At 36.0% G+C, this 26198-nt stretch overlaps 1 protein-coding gene across 5 annotated transcripts in view; it reads right to left on the reverse strand.

The window, feature by feature from the left end:
- IMMP2L (inner mitochondrial membrane peptidase subunit 2) overlaps positions 1-26198 on the reverse strand; it is a 449643-nt gene that overhangs the window by 123955 nt on the left and 299490 nt on the right. For 4 of the 5 annotated variants that reach the window (XM_057403701.1, XM_057403700.1, XM_057403699.1 and 1 more), the window contains one exon: positions 23920-23985. The exons of the other annotated variant lie outside the window; for it this stretch is intronic. In XM_057403701.1, coding sequence (XP_057259684.1) covers positions 23920-23985 — 66 coding nt within the window. Of the gene's footprint in view, positions 1-23919; positions 23986-26198 lie in introns of those variants that run through there. 5 annotated transcript variants of the gene reach the window in all.

A 26198-nucleotide genomic window follows, 5' to 3' on the forward strand; every position in this document is an offset into this window, starting at 1 on the left:
AGCTTTTGATGTTTCACCAGACTGATAAAGTTGAAAGACAAGACTTTTCAGAAAGCTTGTTAACTTAGCAAGTGGTTTCATACAGAAGTCTGTGTTATACATAAAGGAACCTGTATCTACCTGGTATTTAGTATTCCAGCACTGCCTGTGATTTGATAAAGGTTGTGCTAGCTCTTTAAATATTTTTATGCTTTTTATATATAAGGTGTTCTGATGTGATCTGCAAACCAACTTCAAAATCAAAATATTGTCCTCAGTTTCTCTTCTCAATGTAATTTAGAAAAAATATCAAATGAGTACTTAATTTATGCTTATCTTAATAAAACAATCAAAATAAAACCTACTGTACATAGAATCAACACTGTGCATCTTCATAGAAATAATTCACATATGAATATTCAGTATCTTAAAATTGTACACTTTGACTTCTGGAAACTGATCAAAGAAACGGTTATCAAGCGGGATATTTATTATTCAGAACTCAGTTTATCTGGCCATAAATATACAAACTTCTTCGAAAATCCTGAAGCTACCTTTAATTCTGATTGTTCTGACAACTCTGATATTCTTTACCAGAAATATGGTCCCCGTGTCTTATAAGCCACCAATTAAATAAAGAAGAATGGTCTTGCTGTCATCACATGTAAAATGTACCTAGTCATCTGAAATAGGTCTAAGAAACTAGTGATATGATTCATATGTGTACACTAGGTGACATGATTAATTTCATTCTACTTTTTGCAATGAGGTTGGACCTACATTATTTCAGAGTTAATTGTCTACCCCCTTTCTTAAAAACTTCCTGTTATGGAAGGTTAAACTTCTTTCCATAAACACTTGCTTTGAAAGATTGCATGAGGTTGGAGCTAGGTTTAAATAAGTAGCTGAAAGAGTAATTATAAAGGGGCTAAATAGATACCTGCTAGACATTATGCAAGAAAACACAGTTTGAATTCTGTAGTATATAATAAGGAAAACTTTATTTTGTTAATAAATGCTGCAATAATAAACAGATCTGTATAGCATTTGATAGACAGCTTTTCTGTGAAGTAGAAGAATGCACCTTAAATCAATACAAAGTTTTTATACTTTGCATATGTAAACATCACTATTATATGTCTAATTAGGCATGCAACCATGCTTTTAAACTATAACAGGTGATACCTAACAGCAAGAGAATAGTTGCATACTTAAATAACAGCCTAGAGAGAACTGGATGAGCCAGAGGCAACAGCATCTATTTAAATATGCTATGTCATTTTCAACATAATTAGTTATCTAATTGCAAACCCAAGCTTATTCAATGCATTTACACATGTAATTAATTATAGTTTGTTTAAAAGTACTTCACTTGTAGTGTTTTATTCTTCATTTCCTGCAAATCACATTATCAAAAGATAGATTTGATGAAAAAAAAGAGAAAAATACATAAAATGAAGAAAGGCATTAAACAAAAGAAAGTACTATAGGGTAATATGTTACCAGTGCTACCTTGAATTTCATTCCAAAAAATTATTTTAACTCTTTCAAGATGCAATATACCTAAATTCTATCACTTATGTGTTAAAAGACTATTTAAGCTTCCTACAGAAAGAAAGTATCATTTATATAGGTCAGATTCACATTGCAATCTTCAATCAAGCAGGTAATGGTGACCAAATCAAGCCCTTAGTTATTGGTATTTATTATATGTGTCATACTGGACCTTATTTATTGGAATTTATTATTTGTGTCATACTAGCATCTAGAACCTCTGCCAACAGATCTGGAATTGCTATGACAGCTTTTCTAACATTACACCCCAAGAAGTTTACAATCAAAGTATAAAAGTTGCACTGCATGCATATCAGTATACAGGCATACAAAGAAGCAAGATCACCACAAAGAGCAATACAAAATCACTTTCTGTAAAGTTGCAAATATTATAAAGATTGGCACAAGTGGCTAAGCAAATGAATTTACAGAGGTTTACTTGACTTTTACTTCTGAAAAGACACAAAAACTTCACACACATTTTAGATCTACGAAATATTCTTTATGATGAGAGCCTAGGAAGCATAATTGCAGCCTGACATGAGGGCTGACAAAATCATGCAGTGGATTTTAACACATTGACCCAAGGGAGATGAAACACAGGCAGAGACAGTGTGACACACCAAGAAAGGAAACAGCAAGACTAGCCTGGGTGTAGGGCAAATGTCCTGGAATACATGTCGTATGAGAGTTGCTGATCGCATATCCACAAGGTGACAGTGAGACAGAGCAAGATTTTACCTTGGATAGCTGGAAGCAGATTTGGAGTAAAGATAATTATGTCTTGCAGTTGCATGAATGACTTGATCTAAGGTAAACTTAATGATGGTAACAGCACAATATATACCCAGAATTCTGGACATACGTTCAAGGAAATAACTTATGCAGAAGTTTGGGTCACAACTTAAACCTGATTCAGTGATAGGGGAAAAAAAAACAAAACCAAAAAAAAAAGCCTTTGGATTTTGTACTAGAAACAAGCTTTAAATGCAAGGAATAAAAGAAACTATTCTTGATAGATCAAGGAACAGAATAATGGTCTTGAAATCTGGGTAGGAAGACTGGTTGAGAAAAGTTTCAGGTGAATGGACAAATCAAACTCGAGAAAGAATGCTTATGACAGAAGAGTAGACCAGGAACATGAGACACTGATCATTTGAAAAAAAAAAAAAAACAACCAAACAAACAAAAAAAATGAACAAAAAAACCCAAACCCAAGAAACAAAAAAAAAACCACACCACAAAAACCAACCACCAACCAAAACCCTGCACATGTTCAATGAATTTATAGATGGAAAAAGAGTGAAAATGTTAAAAAAAAAGTTAAAAAGACAAATGGGGTAAAGGACAAGTTTCTTTAAGACAGACAAGAATAATGAGCCAGAGTGAGAGTAAAGAGCCAGATAAACAGGATTAAAGATTCAGAAGATTAAATAAAAGAAGATGAAGAATAAAAATTCATGAAAGGGAAGAGAAGACAGAGAAATAAAGTTGACAAAAACTGTTGCGTATATGACTAGAGAAAGAATGAGAAAAAATAAGAGAGAAAAGGAGGGAACCCAGAATCACCTTAGACTATGGAAATCCCTGTATTTGCATAAAAACTAATAGAGTTGAGAGAAAAATTATATATATTTATAGAATTTATGGATATATTTATATTTTAGGTGAGTAAATCTTTAATGATGTAAGACTCTTGAAATGCAGCTGTCTTCTGATGGTTTATTGTCTCTTTTGAAAAGGTGTAGAATGGAGGTGGGAGTGTAGAGCTGCTAGGAGCTGCTAACAGCACAAAAGAAGGGATGTTACTAGACAGAGACATGGCGCAATTGTATGCTTAATTAGGCCTTCTGTTTGGTGCACAATGTGTGCTTTCCATTAACACTGTTACTTATAAAATGATTATTGCCCAGAAGAAATTTTCCTTGGGGTCCTCTTCCAAAAGCATCCAGGACAAAGGAAGAAAATGTGCAGTGCCTGAAGAAACAACTAGCATGCAAAATCTCTAGGGAAACAGAGGGAAAGTAAGAGATATGTTCAAATAGAAAAGAAAATGTTCAAATATCTTAATTTTTTTCTCTCTTGCCTCAAGAAGTGCATTTCATGTATGCACGTTCAAGCACTGAAACCCTTCTGAACAGCTGTGCTTTTATTGCCAAACTGTGGGTCTCAGGAACACTTTCTGGCTTCCAGATCCCCCATCCTAGTCCTATGTTTGCACAAGACCCAGAGGTACATCTTCTCCTTCCCTTCTTTTCTTGGGAAGGAAAACCAAATATACACATGCTGGAAAGGAGGCACAGTATGAGCTATGCAGAAGCAGAAACCAGGAGTGAATTTTGGTACATACATGCTATGTAGATTAGACATCATTTATTTTCTAACTCTATGTACATTTTCAGAGCTCAGATGATTTTAATGAAGTCATAAGTTTCTTCCTTGAGAAGAACTTCTAGATTAAGTAATCTTGAAAATACAGACACAATAAACACATCCACATTTTGTTTTCTCACACAAAACAACACAGGATGGGACTAATCTCTCCACACTAAATATCTGGGCTATGGGCATTCACACTTAATCTAACAAACAAAAGCCTAAGGAAATTTAACCATCTCTTCAAAAGTTTTTTTAACCTATTATTTCAATATTCCAGTGGCAGAAATACCACAACTTTCTTGCACAAAACATAGAAGTCCTTTAGTTATCAAATTATTCCTAACATTTAACCCATAACTCCTAACAGTTTTATGGCAAAACCGGCTTTCAGCAGGATTCGGATTATTTTCCTCCCTTTCTCAAAGACTTCTTCCGCTGTATCACCCCACACAATAATGTCATCAATGTATTGCAGGTGTTCTGGAGCTTGCCCCTGTTCCAGTGCAGTCTGGATCAGTCCATGGCAGATGGTAGGGCTGTGTTTCCACCCCTGGGGCAGTCGGTTCCAAGTGAACTGGACACCCCTCCAAGTAAAAGCAAACTGTGGCCTGCACTCCTCTGCCAAAGGAGTTCAGAAAAATGCATTGGCAATATCAATCGTGGCATACCACTTGACTGCCTTTGACTCCAGTTCATACTGAAGTTCTAGCATGTCCGGTATGGCAGCACTCAATGGTGGTGTGACTTCATTTAGGCCACAACAGTTTACTGTTAGTCTCCACTCTCCGTTAGACTTTCGCACTGGCCATATGGGGCTATTAAAAGGTGAGTGGGTCCTGCTGATCACTCCTTGGCTCCCCAGTCTATGATCAGTTTATGAATGAGAATCAGAGAGTCGGTGCAATATTGCTGCCAGTGCACTTTTGTGGTTGCGACTGGCACTTGTACTTTGACTTTCAGCAACCCCACAACAGAAGGATCCTCTGAGACAACTGTTACAGCTGAACCCAGGACAACGGCTTAATCCAAACTCTTCATCTAATCTCATATGTTTTCTAAAGCTATGAGGAGTAGTTAATCATATCACTCATGTAGCAGGCTTTTGCATATTGAAAATTGTTATCATATCTCCTATAGCAATCTTGTGTTTTCTAAATGTTGCTGTTCCTTCAGACTTGCCTTATCTAGTCACTCTGCACCTTGTAGATGCACTCAAAACTGAAGCTGCTGTTCTTGCTGAGGCTTCTCCATTTCTGTATTGAACAGAATAATTATCTACTACGTCCTAAAATCATGTTTCTGTTAAGTAATTAAATTTAGTTTCTGTAAAACTGTCATATTCCTGCTTGCTATTCACTTTATATTGCAAAATTTCCCCTCCAATCTCTTCTTTTATAACTACTCCAAGCCAATTATGTTACCGCTTGCAATTTTCCTGACAAATGTGATATGCCCCTCTATGAAGTAAAAATGCCCATGACAAACTAGTTTATAATCTCTGTCAGACTACCTATATTGATGCATCAGTACAGGGAAGACATGGTCTGCTCTGAATTTTAAAGTCTTGGTTTTGAGAGAAGCTGGATTTTTGTCTGGATATTGGTTTTCTGGAGGTTCCTGAGAAAAAAAAAAGTTGCCTTATTCTGTGTTCTGGACTGAGAAAAAAAATCATATTCCTACTTTTTGTATTGTCAGATACTATTATATTTTGCCTTGTTTTGAACCCCAACTCATTGGGATTATACTGAATTTAGCATCTCCAGTTCTGAGAGGCTTACTGATAACATGTTTGCATTGCAAGGAAAAAAAAAGTTCTAGCTTATACTGATGTCAGTGCCATATATCCATCAGCCTAATGACAAGAGGTCCTCTAGTTTGGGGATCAAATCTACTTAATGTTCCCTGTGTAAAATCTTGCATCTGGATATTTCATTTAGACAAAAAAAATGCATGAAATCACATATGTGTTAGTAGTTCCCTACTGAACTTACATCTGGGAAGACTGATTTATATTTATTATACCAACAAATATATGGAATATATCAGTCATACAAAACAAGACTGATTACCTAGTTCTTAACAGGATACAAGGTGTTGAGAGATGTGTGGAACTAAGAACTTCTCCAGTACATTTGGTCATATAAGTTTTTATATTTATTGTCATAGGCTGTAGCATATTAGCTATCAATAATGACATTAATTTACTTCTAGAAGTCAGTAAATGCTGCTGGAAGAGCAATCTAAGACAGACATTACTACTAGCCTCTTAAACATACATCTCCTAGTACAATGCAGTACGGATCTCAGAAAAAAAAAAAAATCGCTCTAAATAAGTGAAATAAATATAATAAACATAACTTAATTACTTAACATATGCTTTCTTCCAGCTAGAAACTCTAGAATTCTCAAGTATAATTTATTTTTGTTCAGTTCCACTTCAATAAAGCAGACAAGACATGTAAAAATATTATTCAACTTGAATTTGGTATCAGGTAAGAGTCACTGATGTATTTGGCAATTTTCTAACAGGGTTTTCAAGATTACTACCCAATAATTTTTTAAAGCAATGACTGCAGAAAATAGAAGGTGATAGAAGACCAGCTATGAATTATTTACCTCTATATTAACTGTATATTATAAAATCATATACTCACAATATATCAAAATCCTGAAACTACAGTTTTATAATATCTATATAAATCAAACTATGTTTTCAAGATTCAAAAGAAAATTGTAATTGCTATTGCTTCTGCTACAGGCATTGCCCAAAAGATGTAATACTGTGGTTTATAGAATCAGAGAATCATAAAATAGTTTGGGTTGAAAGGGACCTTAAAGATCATCTAGTTCGAAGCCTCCTGCCATGCACAGGGACAGCTTCCACTAGACCAGGTTGCTCAAAGCCCCATCCAGCCTGCCCCTGAACAATTCCAGGAAGGTGACAGACAGAGCTTCTCTGGGCAACCTGTGCCAGTGTCTCGTGACCCTCACAGTAAAGAATTTCTTCCAGATATTTAATCTAAATCTAACCTTTCCCAGTTTAAAGCCATTCCCCCTTGTCCTGTGACTATATGCCCCTGTAAAAAAGTACCTCTTCAGATTCCTTGTAGGCTTCCTTTAGGGATTGAAAGGTTGCTGTAAGGTCTCTCCTGAGCCTTCACTTCTCCAGGATGAACAAGACTGACTCTAAGCCTGAGTCACTCCAAAAGATCCACATCCAGTTGTGGAGATGCTCCATATGTGACAGATATCCAGAGCCTCTTTCAAAGGGCAGAAAAATGACATCTACACCTATTATTTTTCATGAGTTGTGGAAATGTGTCAAGTTTCAGTCCCTCATGCTGTCATTATTGTTCTGCTTTTCCATTTCACAAAGACAAAATTATAACTACTGATCCTGGGAGAATAGAAGAAAATGTGTTTGCAACAGGACTGAGACAGCAACAGCACAGTTTTTTCAGATTTTACTGACTGGGTGTAGTATAATGTGTGTTATCATTTCTAAGACAACAAGGCCTTAATTTTTGAAAGCCAAAAGTGAGATATTTCAAACCTGTACTGACATGCCTTTAACAAATAACCTGTGAAAGCTTGGCCGGTGACACCTCTCATTCATGTATCTGTTCAATGTGTCATTCAGAAACTCCAGTGCTTACTGTGATACATAATCTAACCCACAATTCACTCAACATAATGAAAATATTTCCATTGTCATAAATGATTTAAGGTCAGTTCTTGGTTAATATTTTTATTAACAGCACAGAGAGATATCCTTAGAGATGGTGACTCCTTGGGTTTCCATGATCCCCTGTGCATAAAAACATTTTTAATATTGCAAGGATACTTTTTAGAGAAGATATTGATGACAGTGGCACTAAAGAGCTCAGAAGAGTTTCACATCATTGTTTGTTTTCCAGAAGCAACAAACAAAAGGAAGAGTTAATAATTTCTTTGCAGAAATGAGAATAACTGTCTTCTGTAAAACTAGAAGGCTTTTTTGCTTGTGGATCAGAGTACTTGTTATAAAAAATCCTGAGAAGGTAATCAGATCCACTGAAGCTTTTAAAATTAAAATAAATAAATTAAAAAAAAAAAAACACTAAGAAAAGAAAAATCAAAATAAGTGTGATTGTTACTATTTAAAAAGCTTGGAGAAAATTAAAAACCACAAGGTTATTAATTTTCTATCAGCCAATTTCCAGTTCTCAGGAATTCTCACTAGCTCTAATGTACATTAAATATTGCAACTTAACAACAATTTTCTTATATTTATGTCTATATGCATTTGGCCTTCGTTGACAGTCTGAATGTCTGGATTGCAGCACAGCTGGACAGTTTCATGATAATGGAGGAGGTTCTTTTAATTGTTTTTTGTGTTTCCTGAAATCAGCTGCTTTTAAACTTACCCAGGGCCTTGATCTGCTTAGCCAGTTATGTCATACTAATGGGATTCTGATATTATGCTGATATGAGTACAGTCTGGTGAGTCGTGTAGTCAAGACTTAAAGAAACTTTTAAAATAACAGTAAAAGTAACTGATGGTGATTTGGTCAGAAATTGATTTATTCTAAAGATCGAAACATGAACATAATCAGAACATGGTTGAGATGGAGTGGAGATATATCAGTGTGAAACTGGAGCTGCATTCAGTTTTGCAAACATGATTTCTTTTGCAAAGCTCCAATTTCAACCACTGCTGTATTGCATCTTCCACTGTGGAGTACAGAATCCATTCAGTAAAAAGGTCTTTATACTTAACTTAATTACAGTACCTGAAAAGCTGACAGGGAATAAACATGAGTAATGATTCTGCTTACCTTTCAACTGCTCACTTATCCAAAAATCTCCCTACACAGAACCTTGAATGGTGATCACGATGATGCTTACGTGTCTGACATTAGAAATAATATTGTATCAAATCACACTTGTATCTGTGCAATACTTTAAAACTGAGGTAAAAAAAAATGAAAATAAAACAGCTGTGTTCAATTTAATCTGAATTGAGGGGGCAATTTCTGGAAAACTTCTCATTTTTAGAATAAGTGAAACATTTCATTCTCTCGCAGATCTACAGGGATGCACATCCTGTTTTAGGATATGTCCTGTTCACTACAGCATCTGTTGCATAACTTTACTAAACAAAGCCCAACAAGAAGGAAGATAAAACAATTTAAGTTGTTCAACTTAATTTGTTTACAAATTTGCATTTATTGCCAGCCATTGTGACTGTCAGATGGAAAGTTTCAGGTACTTGACACCACCAGGTTTAGCAATCTTTCCTTGTTTTAAGAGACATGAAGTTTACTCCTTCAATCTGGTTATATTTAATCTAAGCAGAATTTGTCTCCAGTGAGTAACGGATGTTTTGAATGTCTTGTAATATAAGTTAGTGTTTTTAAGCATATATTATACACTTAATTTATATTTAGACTGAAAGCTTCAGTTGCCTGTAAAGTGACAACATAGAATCTAGGTCTGAATAGCTGAATCATGATTCTTTTCAACCTGTTTTTCTGTTCTGTTGCCAGCAGACCTATCTTATACCTCTTGATTCTTGACAAATTTGGCAGAATTTTTTTCTCATTCATGTATACTTCACACATACATATTTATAAAAATGCATCTGCATGAGTACATATATGTGTATGTATAAATATGCATGTATTCTATATCCAAATTGAAAATCCATGTACACTATATAAAATATTTAGAAGGGCTTATAAATTTAGCAAAAATAACACCTTATCACATTCTGTCCTTAATGCAGGCTGCCACAGTGAGTTCTCTATACAGATTTCTTCTCTTGAATAAAGCAGCTATCCCAGCAATCATACGTTAAATAACTTCTACAAAACAATTACACTGGAAACTGGTCACATACACCTTAATATCAGGGATACTCTTCTATTATTGACCATTCTTCAAATATCAGCCAGTAAGAATACTTGGAAGACAAGGAATGATTCAAATACAACTATTTTTCACTCACTGCTGTTAAAGGTATTACAGTCCAAAGATGTACACCATCCTTAAGCTAGCTTAGCATACACATAAGAAAATGCAAAGAACAATATATGCACAGCAAATTACTCAAAGACTTAAGCTCCAAAAGGTTTCTGGATGTTTGCCAAAATTTCAGCATGATATTTTTAATTGCTTCTCATGAACCATCTAATTTGTTATAAAGAGTGACTCGTGTGCCTACACATAAGTGACTGGTAGTATTTTAGGCAGTCTACTGAGACATCATCATGACAAGGGCAGCTATAACACAGTGTTCAGGAGAATTGTGCCTTTCTGAAACTGTACTTTATAAGGCCAGACAGGATAACTAGGATATCTGAAATACCACCAGACAGGTATGTTTAAGTAACTGAATCCCACCTACAAAGGCTGTAAAATTTACAGTTTTCCATTGGAAATTAAAGCTTGTACAGAAAAACCTTTTAAATTCATCACTCAACTATCAGTGGTTTATTCTAGACCTTGGATTCAAAAATTTCAAATATTAATTATATGATTTTCTCTCAGCACTGAATACAACATGGAAAGCGCTCACATCAGGAAATACTTTATTTCAACACCTAAAGTAGTAGCCACTAACAGAAGAAGGCAAAAACGTCCTTCAGTAGCATATGCTAATCTCTCACCCTTGTCCTGGAAACAGGTCAGCATCTAACAGTTAAGTAAAACAGAAGAGAATTGAGCAGCTAAAAGAGGAGACAAATTTCTTAAACTCTAGCAAAAGACAACTGTGGGGCAACGAGTAGATGTCTAGCATATTTTGGCATGTTCAAAATGATCTTCACATGCCTGTATATGAAGGAATATGGATGGTGTATACAGAACTGCAAATATTTCTAAAACACTCCTCAAAACCTGTTAGGTATGTCAAAGGACACACAGGGACAGAGCACAATTACCTATGCAGAGGCTCTTGCAGACTAACTTTAGACCTGACGCAAAGTTGTATAGAGGATACATAAGCACAGGGGTAAGGGCAGGAGGGAGTAGAACAGAAGCATAATTTCATAAAATGTTCCATAAAAAATAAGATAAAAGAAGGGGTGTTATAGGATGAGTTACACTATATTGCACTACTCCAGCTGATTAACTGTTGATGCAGGTATTTCTACTGTAAATGTTAGCTCTGCCCATGCAGCTTTTTAAGTCTTCACATTAAATAATGAGTATCAAATTACATCTGAAATTGTTTGGCTTTCCCTTTTCATTGCCATCATAAAAATTCACATTATTCACAAACAAATGAAAGGTACAGATGTCTCCCTGTGCTTTAAGGTTTGTAACATAGAGGGCTTTCCTTCTACAGCCCTGTAACCTTTCACTTGTAACACAAAGTCTGCTTTTGCCTTTGTAGTCTTTCACTGCATACCCCAAGGCTGCTGTGGCAATCCTTTTACCATGTACTCCCAAATGCTCTTGTCCTCACGTCTTTGTGTCATAGTATTACAAGACTTTGCGATGTCTCTGATGTTAGGTTCCTTGTGGGAACAGATTATGACTGATGTTTAAGTCACCCTTTCTCCTCCCACCCCTTTTTCATGTCTCACTTCATAGTTTTTGGTTTATGCCTATATTCTCAAAATATGTAAAGATTAGTAGGTAACTTTTAGTAGATAACTGTTATATAAATAACCCAGAAGTAATATCCAGAAACACACATGCACAGGACTTCACAACCAGTTAGATGAGTGCAACATCTGCACCTGATCAGTGTGCTGCAGTCATCACCATAAGCACTAACGTGTTAAGAGAAACGACCTGGGATACCCAGCTGGTCCTGCTGTAACTTTATAGCCACTACGGGAAGTGTTCAGGGGAAACCTGTGTCACTGGACAAAATTATGGAAAAAGGAGTTTTGCCTGGAGATATCCCAGTCTCTCGCTCTCCAGCTGGCCACTGCTGTAGCTTTCTCCTCCTCCTCTCCTCAATAAATGGGGCTCAAAGAGTTAATTGTGCTGAAATAAACATCAGCATAATGCCTAAGGATACAAGATTTTACCTGTCTATGGAGTGTTGGCAGCACAGATGCTGAATCCAAACTGTAGAACAACTCATTAGGAAATATGCAATAGCTGTGGCAAGATTTACTACAAATACGCTTGAAGTGTTTTTAAAAATTAATATTATGTTGCTATGCTTGGCTTAATTAGCTTTCTTCTTCATTTGCAAACTGTATCAGTCTGGTTTATGAACTTAGTCTCTATTCCCCATTTCTGAAAACCTGTTTAATTACAGTTTTAACTACGGCATGAGCTTTAGAAACAGTAGAATGACTTTTATTGCTAGAAATCTAAATCCTTCTTTTAAATATGATCATACCTACATATAATATACTAGAAATATGACAAGATATGCTCCATAATACCCCTGAATAGATACATGATACTTCTACTTGTAATTATATATGTCATCTGTTTCCAATATGTTGCACATTGGCAATTTGGGGTGGTTTTTTTGCACAGAAAGTTGCACTAGCAGTGGAACTGTGATTAATTTAGCCAATCACCAAGTCAGTTCCCTGAAATCCATTAAAGGTGACCTTTCTTTTTTTAGGTACGTACCTATTTCTAATCCGTTTATTGATTTCCTCATCCATTATTCTATTCTATCTCTTGTAGAGGTCCATCAGTTACTAGACTCCCACTTCTACTAGTAGGGCACTATGCTTTGGTTTTCAATTATAGCAAATCCTATCACAGTCTTTCAGCATTTATCACTTGTTCCCTTTCATGCTATAATAAATGATTAAATACTAATTTATTATTGCTATATATACAAAATTGAAACATGGTCATTAGAAATGCTATCTGGGATATACCTGAAATTCTAGAAATACATGACATACAGTTTATCATAACATATTTTTGGCTGCATATTAAAAAGCTTGTGGCATAATGGTCAGTGAGCAGAAATTATTTGTGCATTCACTGCCAACAGACTACAGTAAAACAGAAAGTATTTTTGGCTCCCCTATGCTGGAGACCCTGCTTAATGACTTGTTACCCATTATACCCGAAATACAGTACAGTTTCATCACACAATTTACTCCACAGAAGCAGAATGTCAACAATAGTCGGTTCTATAATAATGAAAAAAGATAATAGTAATTTCCCCCCATTCTCATTTGAATCTCATAACCGCTACGGTGATCAATTTCAAAACCTTATTAGTTCTGCTACTGTGAACTATTCAAGCCCACATTTCAAGATCAGTTTGCAGTGAAAAACTATGGAGGCAATCTTTTTAATTTAACAATTTACAATTACTATTTCTGCCAACATATATTTTCAAGCTTTACGTAATAACAAACACAATAATTTCAAAATTTTCAAATTAAAACATAGACAAATACCATGTATGGCTGACAAACAGTGCTATAAAATATACATTGGCACTAAAAATCTTTGTCAGGCTGTAAATCTAATGAAGAAAAGCAAACAAATAAGAAACTTTACAGTATTTTTCTAAATTAAAAAAAAAATAAAACATTATCAGTTCATTCTGTATAGAATCCTGTATTCATTACTCCACTCAGTGGAAGAATATGAAGTGTATAAAATTAATTATAAATCTTTCAAGAGGTGACTTTTTTTGCATTCTTTATGTAAGCTCTTATTTCAAAATACGTTTTATCCAGTTTTTAATTTAGGCTATATTGGCCTATTTCCCTTAACACTAACAGAGCTAAGATGGTTCATACCAGCTGATCCTCTCAGAGTATGTTCAGATGATCATAAATGACAGCATCAGCGCATTTTAAGAAGTTACTGTGCTTCAGCTGGAGTTGATCAGCAGACGTGGTCCCTGTCAGCTCATTAAAATGCTAAGTACATGGTGTTCACTTAAGCTGCCTTCAGCAGCTCCAAAAGGGAGCCTGGGTCCCAAAGGCATTGGAAAGATGAGCATTCAGGAAGAATTTGCTTTGGAGGCAAGCTATGATTTTTTGTTTATTGTCAAAAGTGAGGTAACTGTTGTTGTTTCCCTACATGAGTTGAGATAGAAATAAATCTTTGTTAGACTGGAGTAGCATCAGGCACATGGTTAGCTTAAATAAATCGTATCAAGGAGTATCTCTGTATCTCAAGATTTGGGGGATGGCAGGAAGGAGGGAAGTGTGTGTGAGTGTAGAAATGGAACAGCAGCAGAGAAAAACAATATATTTTAAAAACTACCAAGTCAGCCACTTGCAATTACCTGACCATTACTTGAATTGAAACCAACAGAATTCCGCTTAATTCTTCATTCAAAGCAGGCAAAGGAATTCAGAAAAAAAAAAAACAAAAAACAAACCCCCAAAAAAAACAAAAACCCAACAACCAAAAAAAGTCATCATTTGGGACTTTGAAGCCAGGGTAATGATGCAGATAACAAAATAACCCCCTACTGAGTCGAGTTTGAGTAATAGTTTTCCATTCACTAATGGCAGGTGAATACAACTCTTTCACCATGCCACTGGCTGAGTTCAGCACCCTAAATGTATTAAAGTAAGAGAGAGGACTTTTGCACTGCTGTAAAATGAAAGAAGCAGTAAGATTTATTTACATTATTCAGAGTAAACTCTTCTGTTCCAGCATGTATTCCTTCAATTTTCAACCATAAAAATATCCCTGATCCCAGTACTGCTCAAGCATCAATAAAAATTGTCCTTTCAATATACAGGAGGAAAGTGCATGAATTACTTAGAAAAATCTGCTGCTGACAAATACATGAGTTTATTGTTCATTTTCTGGGATGAGGAACCCAGGAAGTTCAGTTAATGGCTGTTCTGCAAAGTTCTTATAGGAGCATAAGCCTACAACCTCTTTCACCTTGAGTTCCCTTCCTATAAAACGGGTTTAATACTATTTCCTTACTCCTATCCCTGCTTTGCTCTTGTCGCACTGAGTTTTTAATGTAATACATTTAGAAGAGCACCAACATTAAAATGGAGCTCAACTATTTCTGTCTAGAAACTAATTAACAAACATCTAAATGTTGAGAAGGTGAAGTCCTAAAATTGCTCAGGATAAAGACCATTCTTAATAAACACACCCTGTATTCAATGACTAAGTATGGACTTCAGTGCCAAATTTCAGACAACCAATGACATTTGTCACCATAGCTTAAAAAGCAAAAAAGGAAGTTATTTGTGAAAATTAAAATACATGAAAGCATTTTATTAACTACTGGATTTTGTAGAAGTTAGTGCATTTCATTCAATTGCTGCTCACTTTTTTAATATCTTCATAGACAACCTACTGCACTTCCCATTGAGATGATTATACTTGTATGCATTTCTTTTCTATCCATCTGATGTCTTGGCAACAAATTAGCTTCAAGAAACAGAAATCATATGTATTTCTTTAAAGAAAAATGCCTACAAAAGACATGCTCTCCTAAGTGAGATGAATACATGGCATTTGTTTAAGCTTCTAACATTCCTCTAAATGTGATGTAACACATTTAAAAATTAGTATTTGATGTCATAGAATTACAGGATAGTTGAGATTGAAAGGGCCCTCTGGAGGTCCTTAGTTCAATCTCCTGCCCAAACCAGGGTTACTGAGGTATTCAGCCAGGTCTTGAGCACCTGTGAGGATGGAGACCACAGATTCTCTGGCAACTGCACCACTATCTGACCATTGTCATGGAGGAAATTCTTCTTTTGTGTGGTCTGAACCTCTCTTGTTTCAAGTTATTCTCATTGGACCACTATGCCTGGCTCCACCTTCTTGCTAAATTCCCCATAGGTACTGGGGGCTTGCTGTTAGGTGACCCCAAAGCCTCCTCTTCTCTAGGCTGAACAAGTCCCATTTCCCTAGCCTCTGCTGACAGGGCAAGTGCTGCAGCCCCTGACCAGCTTGAGGGTTTGAGGCCCTCTGCTGAGCTTGTTCTAGATTACAGATGTGTTTCTTGCCCCAAAGCAGACACTGAAGTCTATGTGTGGTCTATGCTACAATGGTGATTTTTTGTTTCCTAAAACAGCATTTGTGTGTATCACAGCTCCGTTCCCATCAAAAGCCTTAACATCCTAGAAATGAGTTAACAGAAAATAACAACCTGCCTGTTAGTAGTATTATCTGTTCTTGTATTGGTCTCCACTCAGTGTCCACCACATGGAAGCCAGTCAGAAGTAAACTCTGCTGGATACTTTCACTGCACAGAACGTCACAACTGACCAACGGTGGGATAAAACAGCAGAAGTTACATACTCTAGGGTGTTGGTATAAGTGCAGCCATGATACTTCAATGGTACTTTTCCCAACTCCTCTCCCAGATTTCTGTTCCCCATCTGTGTAGTTTTCAATGTTAAAGACATAAAGTGCTCGTCTGCCTGTTTTCCCTTATTTCTCTAATATATATTAGCACACGGTACTTCTCACAGCTACAGCTGATGCTGGCAGTTAAGTGTCTGCAGATACACTTCTGCATATACTGGAGTATACTTCACAACAACAGGCTACATAACTACAGGGATTTATTGAAAACCACCAGAAATGTTACTACAAGGTGCCTACAGAGCATTTAAACGTTCCCCACTGTTTATTACCCTGGCAGATTAAAATAGCCTTTGAGCATTGCTGAGACATGTTATGCACAGTGCTCACAGATATGCAATCTTAAAGGAGATGCTGCTTTTTTGCATTTTAGAGTGCTGCTTCTCTAATTAAACAAAAAAAAAAAAAAAAGGAAGAAAAATCATTAAAAAAGCCTTTCTCTCTCCTGTAGATGTAGCTGTCATTTGTGTCTTGGCTCAGATACACACTAATAGAGAATAGCTGAGTACACACTGCAATTTCAATTGCATACTCAATTTTAGTAGCAGGGTTAGTCTGAATAGTAGCTCTGTGGAAACTAGTGTTACTGATGGTCTCTCCTTTTTTGTCTCTTAGTGTTGTCCAAATCAAACTTCCTTACGTCAGAGGTAATAGGATACATTGTTTCATTTTTCTAGAAACTAACACTGAAAATTCTGTACTATTTCACCAAATCAAATTACATTGTCACTGTTCCAGCACTAAATTTCGAAAAAATGAAACCAAATGAAATATCAGGGAAATGTTATTGGCATTAATGAGACATGGTCTTTTAGCAATCTTACCTGTACTCTTAAGAAAAAATATGTCTTTAAAATGTTATGGATGTTAAAGGACTGAAGACCTTACTGCATGGAGGAATGAGTAAATACATCTATATATATACTTAAACTCACACCCTCCATTGTGAAAAAAGCAAAACAAAATTATGGAAAATTATGTCTTTTAATTTTCTGCATTTTTATATTTTTTACCTTTGTGAGAATTATTTTACCTGTATTTTCTGAAAACAAAAGATAGCACATATATACAATTTTTCCTGATATTAAACTTTCCATTCTTGTTCTGTCTCTTCATGCGCCTTCCTTTGATTGCCTTATTAGGCAATAGAAATACAACGCAAAGGAAAAGCATTTCTCCATATTTTACAATGAGTGAGAAGAATGCAGAAGTTTAGAAATCCAGCTTTACAGACCTTCATTACTGGACCTAAAGATCTATAGAGCCTTAGAAATCCATTATAAACATAAAATCTTTATCCCAGGTTTTATTGTTTTTATAGCTCAAAGATGTTGTACTGATATACATTCCCATCAATTGCATTTACAGAAATGGAGTCCAGTCATGCAAGAACTCTGCATATGTAAATGGAACCAAAATAGATCAATGGAAACTCTATTTAGGAGACCTGCAAGGATACGATCAATGCTGAAGAGTCATGACAGAGCAGTACAGCTGGAAACTATGAAAGCTTTCATTGGCTTAAAAAAAAATCAAATCATTACCTAACAGTAAGTAGTGCAAAATAAACCACATAAATCCTGTGAGAAGTGAATTTTGTGCATATGGCCACAAAATAAAAATATTTTGGAATACAAAGACAGAACAATATGAAGACTGCAATTAGTCAGAAGGAAAGATGTTCCAAAATTTGTAATTTCTGAGAACAGGGCTGTGTTTGTTTACAGTACAATCAATTCTCATTTCTGTCAGTCCCACGAAAACTCTTTTTGGGTTTCCACACTTAGAGATCTCTACTCACAACCCAAAGACAGAGACATTGGACTTTGAGAAAGAAGTGAATAGGAGACAGCCATAAACATACTCTCTGTAACATGATTAACTGGTGAGTCCTAGTCTTGATGTCTTTTACTGATAATCCATTTTTTTTATTCTTACTTTCAGCCACTACAAGCAGTACCTTACCACATCACCAGTACCTCAGAACAGTTACCAAAAATCTTTGTGTGTATGTCAGGGTGGTCAGGGAAGGGGCAGGGGAATGGAGGAGACTCTTACTACAGCACCGGTGAACGTAAAATTACTTCTGTGTGATTAAATGGAAAACGACTGGATGCAATTCCTGCCAGGTGGCTGACCTGAAGATGTTACCTATAGACATTTGTGCGTCACAACACTGGCAAAGTCTGAGTTTTTCTGAAAGCTATTCTGCTTCCTAGAGTCAGGCAGTAAGTTTTTGGTACAATCTAACAGAAGTTGCTATCAATTAGTAGAGTCTCTGTATGAAGACAGCTGTTCTGCCGGTCAGCCAACCTTGGTCCTCAGTGAAAAAAAATTGCAATTGTCTGATGAAATTGAGCTGGTTCAGTGAAAATTACAGTTAGAAAACTTTTGTTTGTCTTTTTTATACTGAAATTATACTGGACAACACCTACTCTCTGAGGAAAAACGAGGCAACCAAACACTTGCATGGAGCAGTGAACAGTTTGTTTGAAGCTGAAAGTGTTCTCCAACAAGTGGACAGAATGACCAGATTCTGGTTATATTTTAAGGCAGTATGGGATATTTGACTGGAAGAAATATAACAGCTTGCAAGAGCTGGGCAACAGGAGAACATGAGATCATACTGCGGTTGCTGCATTTAATATCTGTTGATGGGCTTTATTTCTATTAATTCTCTATTCCTTTTCCAAATCCCTTATTATCTCTTATAATTTCTAACTTTCTGTGGCAATAGTTTCTGCAATTTAATGATGGAACTTGCAGTAAAAGTGGAAAAGTTACTGAGGCTTGGTTTAGACCTACAGCCTAATAATGTAACGATTTATCTCTGCATTGCTGTGCTTTGATAAACAATGAATATTTCCTTACTGATTTCTTCAAAGCAGTTTTGCAAGATGCAACACTTAAATGCAATGTCACTCTGCTGAAACATTCGGTCCTTAGAACATTTACTCCTAAATAGCCTAATAATATCCCTGGACAAAATTTTTAAAATCAGTTTTTCTATAGGCTCACAAATCATTCTTAGACGAGGTACAGTATTAAAAAGCAAACAGTTATATGAAAGAAATGGAATTGGCACACCAAGCTCCCATAGACCTGTGCAGATGTGACAGACAGAAGGAAAACAAATTAGTTCAGCAACTTACCAAATAGACTTAATTTTCAATGTTATTAGTTTAATCCCAGTTTTGGTTTACTTCACATAAACCTTCATTTGTATGTGTTACTGAAAGCACACCATAACTCATCTGTGATATATTACTATAGATTTTTGAATTTCCACTAGAGCACTTAAGATAAATGAGCTTTAATAAGTTTAATTTCAAGTTATTCAAAGTGTGTTATAATACCAACATTAATTTTTAACAAATTAGATTATATTGACTTTAAAAAAGAAAGCCTCCTTTGGAAGAATTATCATTTAAACAGTCTTCAGGAACCATTGTAATGATTTCCTACTTAAAGTTAATTCTCCTGTGAATCCACGGAAGAGAAAACAAAACCTGATCTATGGGAAATATATTTTGCAATATTGTCTACATTGCAACCTGACCTATAGATTTATTTTCAAGGGCTAAATAGTGATTTTCTGTTTATTCTTTAAATTCTTTTGAGGAGGAAATTTTACTAATGCATTCAAATTAAATTATCTGCTACAGGTTTGTACTACATGCCTCCAGGGATTTACAAGGCACTACCAAACTCATTTTGCCTGGACTAGTATCTAGACTGGAAACAAAACCATTTGTTTCCAGTCTAGATACCAAAACCAATTTAAATGCCAGAATTTTTTTTAACCAGTGTATTTGTAGCATTTTTCAGTCCTAAAAGCATATTTCAAAAGGTGAAGAAGTTCTATGTATTCCCTAATGTGTGACTATCTGAAAAATACAAAATGAATGATAAAAACGGACTATTATTGATCTCATATATTCCTCTTGAAAAACTAGAAGTCAGTCATTACTGTTTACAAAATTTCACAATTTTCATCTTATTTAAAGTTTTTGGATATTAAGAACTGAAAAACAGGATTTTTCTGCCATGGAGTCATAAAATCTGAACTCAAGTCTCATTTGATCTTTCATTACTGTCCTGGGTTCAGCAGTAGCAGTCATTTTTCTCCTTTGTGGTAGCTGGTGCAGTGCTGTGTTTTGACTTCCAGCCTGGGAACAGTGCTGGTGATACCGATGTTTTCGGTTGTTGCTAAGTGATGTTTACCCTGACCAAGGACTTTGTGAGGCTCATGCTCTGCCAGGGAGCAGGGGAAGCCGGGAGGAAGCAGAGACGGGGTGCCTGACCCAGGCTAGCCAAGGAGGTATTCCATAGCACAGCACGTCATGCCCGGGGTGGGGGGTAACTGGGAGTTAAGTGGAAGGACATGGGCTTCTGGGTGGGACTCGTTTCTTGGCCGGTGGTATTGTATTCTCTTCCCTTGTTATTTTCTGTTACCATTGGTGGTGGTGGTGGTAGTGGTGGTGATTTGTGTTGTACATTGGTTGCTGGACTGTTCTTGTCTCAACCCGTAGGAGTTGCACTGTTTCGATCCTCTTCCCTGTTCCTCTGTGAGCGGGGAAGGGGAGAGCCCCGGGGTGGGGGGAGGGGGCCCTCAATTGCTCTCAGCCCGGCACCACTCACTGGGAGTGAGTGAACAAGCTGTCTGGCTAGGGTTTAAACCACGACAATTACTTTTAGTAATTAACAAATAGTAAACTGCAAACTAACTTATTTTTATTGATAATATGAGAAAACACAACATTCTTGTGACAAACTATCATTAATCATGCACCCAAATAGACTGAATGAAAATAATTCATTCATCTACAAAACCATAACTGCAGACTCATAGACTATATTGTCTGTCACCTGTCTTATGGAGCACTAAACAAAAATACCTTCCAACTCACAATTATTCACAAATCTTACTTCACAAGGGAAGACTCTAAGACTCACCATTGGAAAGTGTATTGATTCTGTTACATGACACCAAACAAAATTTGCAGAGCAACAGACTTTGTACATTAAACTCACCTTTCCGATAAAATGTCCAATACAACACCTCTCTGTATAACCACCGCCTCTCTGCAAAACCAATGTACCCAAAACAGCCCCATAAGTGCTGGAACCCCACCGCATCTAAGTGATGATTCCCGTTTTTCTGTACCCTGGAACTGAAACACCTCTTCTCTGGTGAACCTGGATATGTTCTCAGTAAGAAGGAATTCTGATTGATCAACAGAGCAGTGAAAGGCCTAAGGAAGTGGGGTTTTTATTATACAGGCATATATACTCCATTACAAAGACTTTAGATTAGGAATGAAGATGTTCAGATTTTCCTCTATGGTCAGTATACATTAGTTATTCATCACATTTCACCCATACCAAAAAAGAAACAACAATAGGGAAAAATGCCATACTTCCAGATGCTTTTTCATATGTGATCCATGTTACTTTCAGTTACATTCAGAGCATCATTTTATCCTGATCAGGTATAATTCAACATATAAAAATATATAGACATAAAATCTCAAGATATCAAACCCAATTATTTTTGGTTTGTAATAAAGAGTGTCTTCAGACATCAAGTAGGAGTCAAAAGCTTCTATTTATATTTTCTATACATGCTTTCAGTTACCAGTTGTCCATTTCAGTCACAAATATCCTAGTTCATACCTACTTGCAGTGTCTTTACAAAAATAATACATATTTTAGAAAAATCTTGCAAGCTTTTCTGTTATACGTTATTAGTTAAGCTTTTGCTTTACCCTAGTGCTATGGAAAGTGACAAGTATTGCTTACGTTTTCTACACATACACAATTAAGGGATAATAATATGGAATAAAAACTTAACAAGCTAAAGTAGATCAATAATTTATCTTTTGCTAAAAACTACTTTCTACAGTTAAAGCAGAAAGCTGTGGGATAATTATCATGCATTCAAATAGAAAAAAAAAGCACATCTGAATTACTGAGATTAATATTTCTATTAGTAAATTAATCCAACGTATTTTACCAAAGACAAATGAGAATTATCATAGTCTCCTGTGTGCATGACTGATTCACCAACCTACAGGCTCATCAGTATTCTGCACACAATCTCACAGTTATTATACCCCATACCTTTGTCCATTTAGCCAGGAACACCCACAGAAGGTGAACTTTTCTATTGAAACTATTTCTATTGAACTTATCTATTGAAAAGTTCAGAGTCTTAAGGCATTTCAATGTACAGCATAGTTGATTTCCTACAGCTGGATTTTAAGTTATTAAATGCTTTTTGCATTATCAAAAACTACATTCCGTTTCAAAAATTCAAATATGTTAATATAGAACAGTTAGAAGTAACATTCAAAGTTGCCTTATATTGTTCTTTCTGACATTGCTACAGAAATGAATGAGGAATACTGAAATATGAATACTTACCACTTATATGGATTACAGCACTAATATCAAATACATCAAGGAATAAGTATCCCCTTAAGGACATAGGTCGATAAAAGGCATCACTCAGTAGCATACACTACTCCTCCATTTTTAGTTCTTTAAAGTGATAGCTAGTTTTAACTGTAGATGTTCATCGTTTTTGAACATCAAATTATTATCTTCTTAGTGTTTGTTATTTCAGATATTTTGCTTCAACAGAGATGCCAGAGTTTATTTGCATTTCTCAAACTGAGATGATTCAGTATTTTTCGATAAAACAGAAATTATACCAACTGCAAGGGGGAAAAAAAATATACACAGGTATAGTCCATAGAGCCCCAATGCCCACTAGTGCTTCTATTAACTGGGGTTCATTAAGAACACATGCAAGTCCTTGATCTGAATTTGCAGCTGCCAAGTACTTCTTAAGTATTCACTACATCAGAGCAAGAATCATTATCTAAATGAATTGAGCCTCAGTCTGCCATATTTTCTGAGAGCTCCCAGGGTCATTCATATCTTAGTGTGAGAAACTAGGGATTTACCTCCCAGCTCTGTGCCAATTCTATTCTGTACCTGGGAGAAAAAAACATTTTCAAACAAGAATTCTCAATAAATAATATTCTTCCCATAAAACCTGATTTACATCTACTAGTATTTTATTTCCACCCAGCCCCAGCAGGAAGGTCTATCCATCAAAGTAAATCAAGTCTTGAGGTAAACTAGAGTCTACTCTGGCTATGATACTTTTTCCTGATAAAATAATTTATTCCAAACCAGTAACACCACATTCCCTACAGAATCCCACACTGCAGCGAAGACAGTCAACTGTGAGGGTTCTTTGCCTCAAAAAAATAAAAAAAAATAAAAAATAAAGAAAAAAAAAAGAAAAAAAAAAAAAAAAAAAAAAAATAAGAGGAAAATAATCCCTAAAAACCCACCCTGCTTGTGTTTCCCAATCACAGTATGAAACAGCAGATGGACTCTAAACGAAAAATCACAGCTCTTTAATCTTACTGAAAAAAATGCTGTACAATTACCTGCCTTGATATGTGGCACAGGTATTCTAAGAAACACGCATTATTTGCACCCGTGTACCTTTTGTGAGAGAGTGAGCAGTTTTGTGTAGCACTTCTCCTCTCATTAAAAAGGAGACAGGTACAATGCTGACATCCCTGTTAAGAATAGATAGAAAGAAAATACTAGAAAGTTCTCGTTGTCTAGGATACTGATTTAAAATCCACTGAAAAGCTCCACTATTCCTATAAAGACTCAGAGACTAAAGCTTAAAATACTTACTTGATAATGTCTCCTTCAAGAGCAATCACTCGTTTAATGATCTTCTGTTCAGGGTTTCTAGGAGACCTGAAACAGGGTATAAGGTTATACAATCAGTAATGTTCCTGTTGTTTTAAGAAAATGAAAAGAAATTCCACAAAAAAATAGACACTATTAAATCCATTAGGAGATTCTATGTTCTCCTTGATAGAGCATCAATCAGGATGTTCCACCCTGAAGTGAATCTACAGTAATCATTCTCACTGCAAATCACTACTGAAAGCAGGTGCTGAAAAATCACCTGCTTATAAACACCATAATAATCAACAAACCTTTTATCATTAAAAATACACTCTACAACATTAAAAGTAGAATATTCCACCACCAATGAAGAGGATACCTCACAAATAGATGATGCATTAAAACCTGAATTCCCCATCATACAGTCATTTCATTCACTCACTTTGGGAAAAAAAAAAAAAAAGAACTTCTCCCTATGTTATATTTATATCTATCACTAATTTAGGGAATTGGGGAAGTTTAAAAAAAGTTGTAAGATTTTCTTCATCCAAAGCTGCTTAATGCAATACCATGTTTTCACTTCAATTTTCCTATAAGCACGTTTTATTGAGTGGATTCTGATCATGCATTACTTAGCACTATGAGAAAGCAAAGCTTTTAGAAATTAAGAAATTAAAACCAGGGGTCATAAAACCTGAACTCAGGTCTTGTGGTATTAATGGCTCTGGCTACTTGATCTCTCATTACTTTCATTTCAGTAATTAACAAATAGTAAAATGCAAACTAATTTTAATTGATAACATGGAAAAACACAGCATTCTTGTGACAAATTATCTCTAAGAAGTGTTATCTTATCGTAGTCCTGACAGGTTAATGTAGACATGTGCACCATATAATTTCTTTCTTTTCTATATATTTTACCTCTTCCTTGTCATTCTTCACTTTTGTTTATTTAACTATGCAACCTTAGTAGAGTGTTTTCATGTTATTTAAAAATTATTTTTATTTGCTTCTTGTATATAGGAAAGATGTTTGGGTTCTGTCTATCATAATCCAAGTAAAGCTCCCTAGATATATAATTGGAAGAACCCTGTGTTACAGCTTTTATTCCTAAAAAGTTGGTCATCTTCACCACTGATCAGTACGTTTACGCTCATCTCTAGTCAAGTGGCAATACACAAAGACTTGATTGCCCTAAAAGCAAAGCTGAGATCAGTCTGGATTAAAAGCTTGCCTGCACTGCTGCATGATTAAAGGTGTTTGCAGTTCAATTTCAATTCCAAAAGTTAAAAAAAAAAGAAAAAAAAGTTTCAGACTTCTCAACGTTTTTTTCACGTGAAGCCAAAAAAAGTATTCCAAATATTTTAAAAGTGGTTCGGGTTTGTGTGTGTGTGTGAGTGTGTGCGTGCGCGTGCCTGTGTGTGTGTGTGTAATATATTTATATTTCAATGTAACGAAAGGAAAATTCAAGAAACATAATTTTGAATTTCACAGTATCAAATAGTTTCACTTTACAGTTTACCAAGCATGAAACCCTATTTTCACAAAGCAGTGTGGAACAGTGAACATGAATAAAGACCGTAATTTGATTTCCTATATATCGCTTGAATTTTCAACTCATGGAATCACTTATATTAATATTTTATTCAGCATAAATTTTACCCAAAGAGTTGCATATTGTCCTGGGTTCAGCAGTAGCAGTCATTTTTCTCCTCCTTGGTAGCTGGTGTAGTGCAGTGTTTTGACTTTCAGCTCAGGAACAGAGCTGATAGCGATGTTTTTGTTTGGCCAAGGACTTTGTGGGCCTCATGCTCTGCCGGGGGGGGGCGAGGCCGGGGGGGAGGCAGGGACAGGACACCTGACCCAAACTGACCAAGGAGGTATTCCATACCACAGCACGTCATGCCCAGGATGTAACTGGGAGTTAGCTGGAAGGGCTGGGAGACTGCAGGGTTGGAGGAGGTATCGGTCGGTGCTTGGTCGGGGCTGGGGGGGGCAAGTTATCGGTCGGCTGGTGGTGAGGTGTTGTATTCCCTTGTTATTTCCTTTATCATTATTATCATTGGTGGTAGCAGTAGTGATTTGTGTTATACCTTAGTTACTAAACTGTTCTTATCTCAACCCGTGGGAGTTGCATTCTTTTCGATTCTCCTCTCTGTCTCTCCGAGAGCAGGGGGAGGGCAAGAAAGGGGGGGGGGGGGGCGTGAGCGAACGAGTTACCTGACTGGGTTTAAACCATGACACATATTCCAGTTCAGTCTTGTTTTTCATGTCCTTTA

This window comes from Pezoporus wallicus, unplaced genomic scaffold, assembly GCF_028554395.1.
Source record: "Pezoporus wallicus isolate ANWC-B61680 ecotype Strahan unplaced genomic scaffold, APGP_CSIRO_Pwel_v1 contig_7274, whole genome shotgun sequence".
Classification (NCBI taxonomy): Eukaryota; Metazoa; Chordata; class Aves; order Psittaciformes; family Psittacidae; genus Pezoporus; species Pezoporus wallicus.